General features: G+C 45.4%; 1 protein-coding gene across 3 annotated transcripts in view; it reads left to right on the top strand.

Annotated features, from left to right (window-relative positions):
- LOC107373571 (arrestin domain-containing protein 1) overlaps positions 1 to 11,581 on the top strand; it is a 44,722-nt gene extending 33,141 nt beyond the window's left edge. For all 3 annotated transcript variants that reach the window (XM_015941698.3, XM_054734601.2, XM_054734602.2), the window contains 5 exons: positions 4,068 to 4,222; positions 5,010 to 5,192; positions 7,204 to 7,380; positions 9,909 to 10,422; positions 10,879 to 11,581. In XM_015941698.3, coding sequence (XP_015797184.3) covers positions 4,068 to 4,222; positions 5,010 to 5,192; positions 7,204 to 7,380; positions 9,909 to 10,422; positions 10,879 to 10,916 — 1,067 coding nt within the window. In that variant the 3' untranslated portion in view covers positions 10,917 to 11,581. The remainder of the gene's footprint in view (positions 1 to 4,067; positions 4,223 to 5,009; positions 5,193 to 7,203; positions 7,381 to 9,908; positions 10,423 to 10,878) is intronic.
- Positions 11,582 to 12,920: the final 1,339 nt, after the last annotated feature.

Raw genomic sequence — 12,920 nt, forward strand, 5'->3', positions numbered from 1 at the left:
ATACAGCGTCCGTGCGGAAACTTGCCTAGGAACTTTTATCTGCTGCACTTAAGTCACGCAAATAAAAATTCATTATTTAAGTGAAGAAATTAACCAAAACGGTACGCAAGTGGACCGAACCAAAACGGTTCAACCCTCCCTCGTGAACCTTCACATCCCTAGTCAAAACTGTTGTGTAATTCCAGAAAAGTAATCAGCTGATCCGCCACAACCTTTTACCATATTTTAGAGATGAAGGGTCATTTAGAAACGGGTCTGTGGTTTTTAGGCTGAGATGAGTCCAAACTTGTTTTTTTAAGGGAGGGTTCAACAACTGCATGTTTGAAAACAGATGGTACAGAGCCAGATTGTAGGGATAGATTAATAAAATCTACAAAGCTTGGGCCAGTTTGGTCAAACATCCTGATTAACAAGGTAGCAGGAATGAAATCAGCAGGGCATGAGGTTGGTTTCATGTGTTTCTGAATGAGGCAAATGACCTGGAAATCTACAGGAGTAAAGACAGACCATGGTTGGGAGGGAGGGGGTTGGATGGGGGGTAGGAAGTAGATGGGGGTGAAAAACTTGCCCTGATATTTCCGGATTAATTACCAAAGACTGCTAGAGACCTTGAGTAAACTGGCATGAGGGGCGTGAGGTGAAACAATCTGGTTTATGGTGTCAAACAGGACTTTAGTTGTTTTTGTTTACAGCAATCAGCTGAGCAAAGTAAGTGGCCCTGGAAGTTTTCACCGCCTCATTCAGAGATGTTATCAGTTCTTTAAGGTGCAGCCTGTGACTTTCTGATCTAGTCGACTTCCAACGGCTCTGGGCTCTGCAGCATGTCCTTCTGAAAATGTAAATGTTTCGATAAATCCAGGGACTTTTTCTCTTGCTAGAAAAAGTGATCTGCTTAACAGGAGCTATTTTATCTAAGATACTGCAGCGTTGTTTATCCAGTGACTGGATGAACAAGCTTGAATCATCACCCTGAACTGAGCTGCTGTCAAATAATCTAGAAAATCCATTCACTGCTGATTGATTAATGTTACGTCTCTTTGATTTTAGGTTGTGAGGGACAGATTCAACATTAGATAGGACATTAAAGAAAATGCAGCTGTGGTCACTCACATGAACCTCTTTAACATGTAAATGATTGATTTTTAGTCCCAAAGAGAAAACAAGATCTAAAGTAACGCCCAGTGTGTGTGTGGGGCCTGAAACGTGCTGCTTTAAGTTAAGACTCTGTGTATATGCTCTACTGCTGGGTTACTAGTAGGATCATTAATTAAGACCACAGCAAGACGTGACGGGCGTGGTGTGGTAAGCACAGAGAAATTTGGCCGACATATTTCATTGAAATGTACTAAATGCTCCTTAATAGTTATTGGGAGCTGCACTGGGAGACTTTCACACAACTTGTCTCGCTAACTCGGGTGCTAGCCGTCTAAGTGCTGTCTGCTAGGGGGCGGGACCTCTACATTTGGTGAGAGGATGGAGAATGAGGCATTCTGGCTTCAGTCGCTGCAGACAAATCTGTGTTCACTTAACTCAGTCACAGAGAAACAGACGAAGGGAGCACTTTACTTCATCAGCTGTAATCATCTGGGGCCTCATTCATAAAGCTTGCTTACACACAAAACGGGGTCGGAAAACTGCGTAAGCAACTTTCCACGCAAACTTTGGGATTTATGAAAGAAAACTTAGTGGAAAAATGTGCGCAACTTTAAGCTGACTAAGGACCTGGCTTACACACATGTTGGACACGGAGAGCACCTGCAGTGCTGCTGCTGAGAAGGATAACATTATTAATTCCTGCAGCATTATCACTTGTACTGCTTCATTTTCACACAGAACAAGACCCCCCCCCCCCCCCCACACACACACACACACACACACATGCACGCACACACATGCACACACACACGCGCACACAGCCTGAAGCGCAGAATACAGAATGCAGAATGTCAGCAGGGGGACATATTGAGACAGAACATCATGCGTCTGTGACGGTGTGTGTCCTGTCACTGTGACCCGATTGATCATCCGCCCTGGCTGCTTGAACAAGGGAGATCTCCGTTTGGGTGACTGGTTAGCGCGTGTGACTTTCACCCGGGAGTCTGGGGATCGAATCCCGATTGGACCATTTTTTTATATCCACCACAGATCTCTCTGAAGAACTCCCAACATTGACGGCTTCAGCAACGTTGTGCCACTCCGTGGATTTTCTCTTATTAGTTTTGCAAAAGTACTTCCTTTCATTTCTCCACCTCACCCACAGGTACCTCAACTTCTGCTTGTGAAATTGCGCTTCCTTGATCTGCCTTGATCTACGGTCGCCATGTCATTGGCGGAGCGCTGCAACAGCCGGCTTATGTATATGCATGAGACCCACAAGGCACTTTGCATTGACCATTTATGGCAGTAAGTGGGCGTGGTGAGGGGGCGGGGTGTGACTAAAAAGCAGCTCAGAAACATTCTCGTTAGTCTCCGATTTATGAAGCGGAGATTGCGTGCAGCTGTGCGTCCTCCATGTTTGATAGATCACACACCTGCTTGGCGTAAGTACTTTTTTTTGCTGAGCTTAAGTACGGTTTTAGTACGGATTCTACGCCATGTTTGATAAATGAGACCCCTGGATTTGTTGCCTCTGGCTTGTTTCTGTTTGTGTGTCTTTTGTTATGTTTATTTATTTATTTATGCACACATGTTGCAGGAGGATAGAAACCACTTGAGATGAGATTTCTGGTTTTTGAGTGGGTCCTCCGATCAACAACAACAAATTAAGAAGGAACCAGATGACCGCATTAGTAAGAAAAAACCAAGACCAAGAAAGCTAAACCAGACGCGCACATGGGCTGGATTTGGGTCACACACTTCTTTAAGTTGCTGTGGGCTGAGAATGTAACAGAATATTATAGTTTAACAGGATTTCGGTCAACTCCCCGGTTAGCAGGCCTGCAGAGACTACTGCTCATGAACTGTGTTACATTACAGCTGCAGATATAACTGAGAAACACAAGGAGGAAGGTGCTTCTGGCCTGAGGAAATCCAGAACATGGAGATTTAATGATCTTTGTTTGGTTTTAACAAGTGTTTTAAATCAGAGCATTGGTAATTAGAACACTGGTATCTTCAGTTTGCATGATGGTGGAACCACAAACATGTCGAGGCACACCGGCTGACTCCGGCCTCTGTTGCTGAAAAACGAAGCCACAGAATCAGGTTAACAGGTGCAGCTGGGGACCAGAGCAATGTGGGGCTGTAAGCCCCGCCCACTCACCCGGCTGAGAGCACCGCCCACTCGCTATTGCACAATCATGTTATTAAACATCAGCTAATAATTAACTTTTAGAAACATGAATGTTTGAACTAGCAGCATCAAGGAGAGCAGAAGTCAGCCAGTTTTCATTTCCTGAGTATCGGATCAGATCCAACCCGGCACCATCGTGTGATCATGTGATCATGAGCGTGAGCCAAGCCGAGGAGACTGCAGTCCTGCTTCTCTGGGCTGGGGGAGGTTTTATTGCACACAAGCTCTAAAAGTTAGGTGGACATTACAGTCTTTATATTCTCCAACTCTCTCCGATGATGTCATCTGGTACTGGCCCATCAGAGGAGTGGAATCTGTTGGGTCGCTCCCACATGACGCTGTGATAGGCCGATAGGCCTTCGGCTGACGTCAAACGTATGAAAACACTTTGAAGAGGCTCTGACGTGTTTGACAGCACACCTGTACTTGTTTCATTCGTCTTGTGTTGCTGGAACACCAGGACGGTATTCTGCTCACTGCTACAGGTTTGAGTTGATGTTGGCGTGCTCTGAGACAGCAGGTCTTTGTGTTCAAACCTGCTGGAGGTCTTTCTTTTCAGGGAACGTCTTCTCTAGTCTCACATGGTGGAAGCTCAGAACCCGTCCAACTGGTCTTCTTACAACCTGAGACATGTTTTTAAGCTGCTTCTTATTACCTCTTCCATCTAGTTCGGTGACTGATCAGAAGAAAGAATAAACCTGTTGTGACACCCTGCTTCAGACAGCTTAATCTGATTAAACAGTGAATTAAAATGAAGCTGTTGCTGTTCCCACAGCCACCGCACCAACATCTTTTGAAGGGAACTATGGGAGGATTGTCTACAGAGTCAGGGCCTTTATCGACACACCACGGTTCTCCAAGGATTACAACACAGAGAAGTCTTTCTTCCTGCTGAGACTCTTAAACCTGAACGAAGTTCCAGATATATGGGTGAGTCGTGCTGGGCCAGCTCACCTACTGGTTCTGGTGCTGTGTGTGTGTGTGTGTGTGTAGTGTTCTTTATAGACTGATCAGGTGTTGGCGTGGTGCCGTGGTCTGAGACTGGGTTTGGAAGACGAGGGCTTCTCATGCATTCTGGAAAAGCCCTGCTTGAAACTCTTGGATAAAGCCTAAAAGTCTCTTGTTGTGCATCACAGTAATAGCATTTAAAACTAGGTATATCCAACTTTTTAGGAAAAGTGTTTGAGTTTGAGAGAACATCTGATGTTTTGTTAAAAATCGTCCTGTGAAAAAGTAAATCTCTGTGTTTGGTGCTTTTGGTGTGCGTGCCGGGGCGTGCAGCAGACCTCTGAGTACAGGTGAGTTTAGCCTTCAGAGGGTCGGATGATGCGCAGCTCCCTAAATAACCGTAATTGTTGCTTGTCCATTTACAGTTTTCTGTGATTCTTTGGAGTCAAAGTTGAACCAAAAATGTGATGATTGCCCTACCCTAGCGAGACCACAGATGTCTGTATATGTACCGATCAGCCACACCATTATGGCGTTGTCCTAGGAGATGTCTACATATCTGGTGTGTTATTTGAGACCAGTCTCGAGCTTCAAAACTCCCTGAAGATGTTCTGAACAATCCTCCACTCACCGTTTTGTTTTTAGTGACAGGCTGGCCTGACTCGGTGCTGCTTGTTGTGGCCGTGTTCGGTTTTTGATTTGTAAACAGCTACACGATGGTTTGTTTACTGTAGGTTTTTGGTATTTAGAATGTTGTTTGTGTTTACAGGGACCCTCCTGCTCAGCAGTAACTCAGCAGTTCACCTACATGCTCGTGAAAACGGGCACAGTTGTCCTGAAGGCCCAAACAGACATGAAGGGTTATACACCTGGCCAGGTCATCCAGGTGACAGCCAGCATCCACAACCAATCAACAAAGACCACAGGTCACATGGCAGCCAGTCTAATGCAGGTGAAGCACGATTTTTATTTATTTTCATATTTAACTTTGAATGTAGAAGTTTGTTTTCATGCTCAGCTGACTGCAGACACGACCTGTAGAAAGATTCTTCATTTATCAAACCGAGATGGTTTGTCTTGTTGTCTCAGAGGACATTCCAGTCCCATAACCAATGAGGTAAGATCTTTACCTGTCCTGTTTGTCCTGACTGCTTTAACAGCAGCCTCAAAGTTAAAGTCCCATTAGTTGTCACACACACACGTTTGTGCGCGAAATTTGTTCTCCACATTTGACCCATTCCCTGGGGTGGCAGCTGTGTCTGCAGCTCACCGCTCCCCGCGCTCGGGAACCATTTGGTGGTTTAACCCCCCCAATCCAACCCCTTAATGCTGAGTGTCAAGCAGGGAGGCGTTGGGTCTCATTTTTTCAAAGTCTTTGGTATGACCCGACCAGGAATCGAACACTGATCTCCCAGACTCAGGGTGGAGACTCTACCATTAGGCCACTGAGCTGGTACTAGGCCGCAGCCTCCTGAGATCTTTTACAGACTTTAGACTAGGGCTATATGATGAGCTGCTGCACCGGTGAATCAAGTGTGTTGAATCAGGGAAACCACTAAAACGTGCTGGAAACAGACCTCCATGACCGGAGTTGAGCACCCCTGCTTTAGATTGTGTTTTACAGGAAACTGAAATTCACTCAAATGGATCTCGTCAGTTGGTCTCTCAACGCGATTGATAACATTTTTTCAACGATGAGAATGGGAGAAGGGGCTCCTGGATGCCCCGCCGGGACAGACCCAGTTGGACACATCATGGACTCCTGGAAACAGAAGAACTTGATTTGTTTATCTCAGCTGTCTGTGGAGGACTCTGAAGACGTGTGGATATTCGTGGTGTTGGTGTCAGGTTTCCTGCTCATTGGCCTTGGAGGCTACCTGGCTTACCGGAAAATTAACGAGCTGTCGAGGAATATTGGCCTGATCCCAGAGCTCAGAGATGGTTTGCACCGCGCTGTGAATTCACAGACTCACATAATTGTCAAGATGAATCATAAGCTTGGGACTTTGGTGGAGATTCATTCATTGGGCACAAAGATGGATACCATCATGGAGAGAGTAGATGAATCAGCACGGATTGGGATAGATTAACGTCCATTATTGGGATTTTGAGAGGTTGAGGACCAACAAACTGTAAGACAGAGAGGAAATTCTCTCTGGCCCCAAAACAATTTCTAATCGGAATCTGGCGCCCTTGAGCCTGCAAGGCTCCAACGAAAACTCCCCCCTCAGAAGATATGTGGAATGTGCCGTCGCTATGGCAACTCAACTCTGTCTCCTTTCCCAGCCTGAGCGGGACTGCGGGAAGGCCGCTGAAACGTTCCAGGGTCACTGCAACCCTCCAACCCTCAATGCTCCTCCCCCTATCCACACTGAGGTGACATGCGCTGCTTATCGTGGCTGCAGGAACTGAAGTGGGGATAGTCCCAACCCACCACCCCACCTAGTGGACACTTATGTTGTGTTGTCTGAAGTCTGTTGCATTTATGTTTGAGGTGTTTTTTTGCAGAGCAAAGCAGCCCTCCTGGTGGAGGGTAACTCTGAAGTGCCTTTTTTTCCCTCCACCTGAACCAATCCTCATGTAACCCTCTTATCTCTATTAAGGCAGCACGACTCAGGGTTGCGAATGACCACAGTCACCAATTCTTGTCATGTGTCTTGCCCATGTATGTCTGATCTCTGAATTGTGTGTACTGAAACTCTTAATTTCCCTCTGGGATTAATAAAGTATCTTTGATTTGATTCTAATAGAGTTAGACTAGTCTTCCCCCTGCTGGTCATCAACAAGAATGCAGGCCCACTCTCAGGTGTTTGTGTGGAGACGGCTTCCCGCAGGCTGAGGGCAGATACGTCTGTTTGGCAGGAGAAGTGATGAAGTGGATGTGCTGCTGCTCAAAAACAGTTGGCCCAGTCAGGTCTTGTTGAGCCCAGTCTGTTGATCTGCATGTTCTGTGGTGTTCTCAGAGAGTGACCTATGAGATGAAGAAGCCCATACACGATGTGAAGATGATAGCGGAGGTGGAGGGGGGTGCCGTGAAGGCAGGCCGGGAGGTGGAGTGGAAGGAGCAGATCATCATCCCCCCTCTCCCACAGTCCTCCCTGGTTGGCTGTGAGCTGATAAAGATTGAGTATTATATCAAGGTAAGCTAACTCTCATCTCTGTCTGTATGAACGGGAGTAGAAACCTTCTCATTTGGAGCAGATGGGTTTTAAGAAACGGACCTGAGTGGATAAGGTTAAAGCACCATCAGCTCATGTGTCGGCTCAATAGTGGAGGGATGATGGTTTAAGCAGCTTTTGCAGCAACAGAGCTGAGGATTGAGTCCACCATGAAGTTCTCTGTCCAGGTTCTGAAGCTTGGACCAAACCAGGTCCGAGAACAGAACTATGATCCGGACACAGCGGGAGAAAGCAACAAACCAGCTGAAAAAGAAACTTTTTAGGCAGTTTCTCCACCACCCGGGAGTGGTCGTACAAGCAAAAAAACTAACCAAAAAACTACCAGCAAGCTGTACGCTAAAAAGAATACCAATCTGTGGAGAGCTAAAAGTGTGGCCAACTTAAAATAACCTTAAAATAATCTGGCAGCAGCCAGATTGCTAAGTGTAGCCCCGCCCCCTGTCGAGTCTACACATTTCCATCTGGAGTCTCTGCGGCAGAAACCATCTGAAAGAGGGGGGCTATCTGGTAGAATATTTAGAGCTGATTGGAGGACACGCGAGGTAGTGCCCGGCTGGCACTGGCTACCATATTTTGTCTTTAGCCAATCGCATTAATTCAAATGGCGTTTACCATGTGTGCCTGGAGGGCTAAGTGTGGTCCCAACCCCCTCCCTGGCCCTACTTTCTCCGCTGACACAGACGACGCACGGCAGTGAAGCGAACCACGGGGCTCCCTCCGCTGATACTGAAGAGATGGTAGCATAGCAGAGACACCCCTGTACATTTATAGGGATGTACACATTTACATGTAAGTATAAGTAAATGCACCTTTAGAATAGAAAGACACATTCTACAGAAAAATAACTGATGTTATAATATATAAAAATACATAATAGCAACAGCTAAAGTACATCCAGTCTTTTTAACGGACTATTTCATAACATCTTCATGTAAAACAGCTTCAGTATTAACTAACCCTTTAGTGCTCTTGGCTCAGCAGTAGCTTGTGTGTTAGCCTGGAGATGGGGAACCTTCAGGTTGTGTTATTACCTTCTTCAGCTCACAGCTCACCAGCCTCCTGCTGATATCACACCTCCTTTCCTTGGTTTGGCTCCATGACTTGCTGCCATGCTGGATGTGACTTTAGTTGAGCCATCAGACAGAAACTAAACATGAGAAACAGCTGTTAGTGTTTGTGTAGAGCATCCATCTTCAGTTGAGTCTGTAGCAGAAAGAGCAGAGGAGAACTCAGCACATTACAGTCTATATGAGAACTATTAGAGAAACACTCATCTATTAATGACCCTGACTATTCACTAGTGCTACTGACTGCTGATGTTAGATTTTACATACTAATTAAAACTAGTCTTTACTCGTCTGTGCTGTTTCTGACCACAGATTACACGCTAAACAGAAAAACAAGAGCTGTGTTTATATACAGATCTTTTTCTGTGTTTCTGTTCACCGTGTCATCCACGTAAGAACTGGAGGAGCGTGTGACGTTCTTAAGCTCCTCCCACCAGGAGGTGGTGCAGACACTGTAGGACTCTCCTCTCTTGCGGCCCGCAAGTTGCGGGCTCAGAGTGAAATTCTCAACCTCCCATACTGGAGCTAGCATGTTAAGCTAAAAGCAGCTGAGAGTTTCAGACGGTCTCTAAAGCTAACTACAAGCTAGCCTAGCATTAGCAGCATGCTGCCGGTTAGCGGCGGTTCTTACAGCTCGTTTTTGCTTTCACTCAGCTAACTTTTATTTAATGTTTTACTTTTAATTCACCCTAAACACACAGCTGTAGGGTTTGAAACACCAAAGGCAAGCCTTACCTTTTACTCAGAGGTAAATACTCCGAGTGCTTTGGATCGGGGTCCTTCACCAGCTTCCAGCAGCAGCGGGCTTCTCACGGAGGTGCCTGACTTTAAATCGGTTCTACTAAAAAGGCTTATTGGCCGATGTCGATTATGGAAAAAATGTTAAATTACGGCCCGATTAATAGGCCGACTGATAAATCTGTCGACCCCTATTTAAAAGCAAGAACAGCTAGCTAACAGCAGCAGACACGGTAAAAACACTTCCTCTATGCGAGTGCATATTACTGAGTAGTGAGCGGTCCTGACCGTAAAACACCCAAGAGTGTTAGCACCAGTTATTACAATGTATTTATCAGCGTACTGTGTAGGACTCATCTCAGCTTGTTCTCTAGAATGTTCTGCTGATCCGTAAAGGGCAACAGCCATGAAACTCGCGGAACAAGAGTGAGCGAGAAATTGCTCTAACCAAATGTGACTTCAGGATGTGATTTTTACTCTATCCTTGTACACATCACCTTCAAATGACTGTGTAGAAAGTTATTCACGCTATTTTCAGGCTTCATTTTGTGCGTAATGGAGCTTAATGACTGAAGCTCCTGATGTTTGTTTCAAACATACTTTACCCTGTCATTTTATTATTAAACTTTTAAATATTCTTAGACTTTTGCTGATGTCGTATTTTCTTATTTTATCCTAACTCAGGTGAATCTGAAGTCTCCTGATGTCTTGCTGACACTACCAGTCCACATCGGCAATGTCTCACTGGACAAAAAACGATGTTCAAAAAAAAAAGAGGCTCCTCCTACAACTGAAGAGGCAGCAGGCCCGGTCTCTACCCCAGATGCACCTACCTCCTCTATGTCCACACCATCCTCTGGGCCCACTCCTAAACCTGCGCCTCGACCTGCCCCGCGCTCCAGGATGTCCTCCCACGGTTCCCCCAGCGCTCCTCCAGCTGAGTACCACCCAGCAGCTGAAGGAGGAAGTTTGATGAATGAAGACTTCTCCAACAAACGTCAGTCTCAGCTGGTGTCACCCAATGCCTTCAGCTATGCCCCAGGCCTCTTTTTCCCACAGAACCAACAGCCCAACAGACCTGCACCCAGTGGGCCCATAGGGGTGACCTGTCTTTACCCCTCCCTGAATGGTGCCAGCATGACGGCGGCACCAGTCAACACTGCACCTCCAGACTATGGCCTCTCGTCTTATCCCAGAGGTTAGTACCTGTTAGTTAAGGGCGTGTCTTCAGAAGGGGTGTGTTCTGGTCCAACAGGGCTGGGCCCATTGTTTTGGGATGTTGCCATTACAAAAACGGTGACTAAGCAAGCCGTATAAATACAATCCCAATATGTTCTTCACTGCTTTGTGGAGGACCACTTATGGAGTTTATTTAGCAGGTTATGATAAAACCCTCTTGGTGAACTAGAACTTAAGGAACGTTCAGACCTTTCGTTAGCTGCAACTGCCGACCGTTTCTTTACAACAGTTTTAAATGAAACCCCGTTAGACCAGACTAACACCTGGCTTAGTAGCTGTCTGCTCTAACAGCTGACCCGGGCCAAGATTTTCTGCGTCGGACTCCAGAAATGGACATGTAGAAGCTGACTGCTGCTGTGGTTGTGATTATGAAAAGTCGTTATGGAACATGTCTGATGGTTTCTTTCTTTTCCAGAGGCTCCTCCTTCCTACATTGAGAGCTGCGACACATGAGGAGGATCAAGAGTCTGAAACCAACACCAAGTTTTCTTCTTTCTCCAGTCCGGTGTATCATTCAGATGTATTTCCAAATCCTGTCTTTTTGAAATAAGTTGGGCCCAAACTCTAGAGAGAAGCTAACCTGGTGTTAGGTGCCTTTTTTAAGCCCTGTACTTTTTTTTGCCAGTTTTAAGTTGTGTATGAACCCCCTAAGATGGCCTCTGTGACGCCACGTTAAACGGCTGTGTGTGGATCAACCGTCTCTACCCCGTAACCTTAGCATGTGTAGAGGTTTTAGTGAGGATCTAGTTATCAATATGTTTACTTTAAATGTTCCTTGGTTGGTTTGTTTGATCGGTCATTCCTCAGTGTCGTTAACAGTTTAGTAACAAAGTATTAGCGGGGTGGGTTGTTCACGTTCTGAGCATTAATCACTATACACTCCCCCTTCTGATGAATGTCTTCATTATGTACCTGAAGTTATTTAAAAGATTAAAACTATTAGTGTGAGGTAACCTTTTATTTGGCCTTTGATGGTGTACATCATCTGTTTATGGTCAGACATTTTTACATGGATGATTTCGGTTTCTTTTTACTTGTCTCTCCAACATCCAAGAAAAGCTTTTATTTTTCTGAGTATATTTTATCTGTTGCTGATTCAATAAATCATTTATTACAAAGCATGATCATTTATTTGTGTGTATTCAGATTGTTCCAACTAGAGAGGGATCACACTCCTGAGCCTTCCTGGTAAGTTCTATTCAGGGGTTCTGGAGAGGAGGGTCCACTGGATCGTCAAACCTCACTCAGGAGGAGCAGTATAGTCGTCCTGGCCGTGACAAGTTTAATAGCACAAAGTACGCTCTGGACTTCCCGGTGCATATTACGAACGCTCCGAAACATAATAAACCATAACATCCGAAGTATAAAACAATGCCACGTCAGCTCTAACGCCAGTTCGAAGCACTCCAGAGAAAGTGACGGAGTGGCCAATCCTGATCTCAACTCTAACCGAAAAGAACCAACGACAAGCTGAAAATTCGTCGCTATCTCAACAGTGGCAACAGTTCCTTTCAGAACAAATGTTGAACCATCCAGACCCAGGCTTGGGTCTCACCAGATGCCAACAAACTGTCGTGTACCCAGAAGTAACTCAAATACTGGTCTGGTTGGAACCTCTGCTTTTCCTACCGGCTCAGTTCCAGAGAGGGTCAAGCTAAGACCTCGACATTCTGGATCTACAGAGGACTTCCCGAAGGGTAGGTAGACCGACATGATGGTGTCTCATGTGTTTATGGACCTCCTAATCAAAGCTTGATGCGAAAACAACACCTTCAGTTCCCGTCAGATCTAATCGCTTCTTCGGATTTGCTGGTTCTGATCTACAGCACACGTCATCCATTCACCACCTCATCCATTTTAGTTACACTGTACATTTAGTTTTAAAGTCAGTCTAGTTTAATTTGTTAGTAATAAAATTCTTAACTTTTAAACTTGACTCTCTCTCTTCTGTTGTCTGAGTGAATACGAAGCGGTTATCTAATCCCTGCAATAAAAAGATAAAATCTTCTGGTTTAAATAACCCACGGAGCCGTAAGGCGTGCGATTCCATAGGAAATATGAAATCCACCTTAAGAAAAGAAGGAAAATAAACAGTCATTCCGTTCCCTTACACGGGTCAGAGAGGTCCGAGTAGGGCTAAGGAGACCTGTGGAGTGGTTAAAAAATTTAATGTGGATTTCTGGAGCTCAGATCGCCGTCAGAACCGACGACCACTGCCTGGATCACCAGGAGAGGATCCTGCGTGGCTTTTAAAAATACCAGCTGGACTGGCTCGCTGGTGTCTGGGTCGGATCCAGCTCACAGAAGCCTGCATGAGTTCCAGAACTGGATGACAGACGTCTCTCTAAGTGCTAAACTATGTTAGGTGAATGGATACTAACGGTTATGAGACAGCTGACAGACGCTCAATAGTATTAATATATTAACTGAATATATATATATATATATATATATATA

Source organism: Nothobranchius furzeri, chromosome 17 (genome assembly GCF_043380555.1).
Source record: "Nothobranchius furzeri strain GRZ-AD chromosome 17, NfurGRZ-RIMD1, whole genome shotgun sequence".
Taxonomy (NCBI): Eukaryota; Metazoa; Chordata; class Actinopteri; order Cyprinodontiformes; family Nothobranchiidae; genus Nothobranchius; species Nothobranchius furzeri.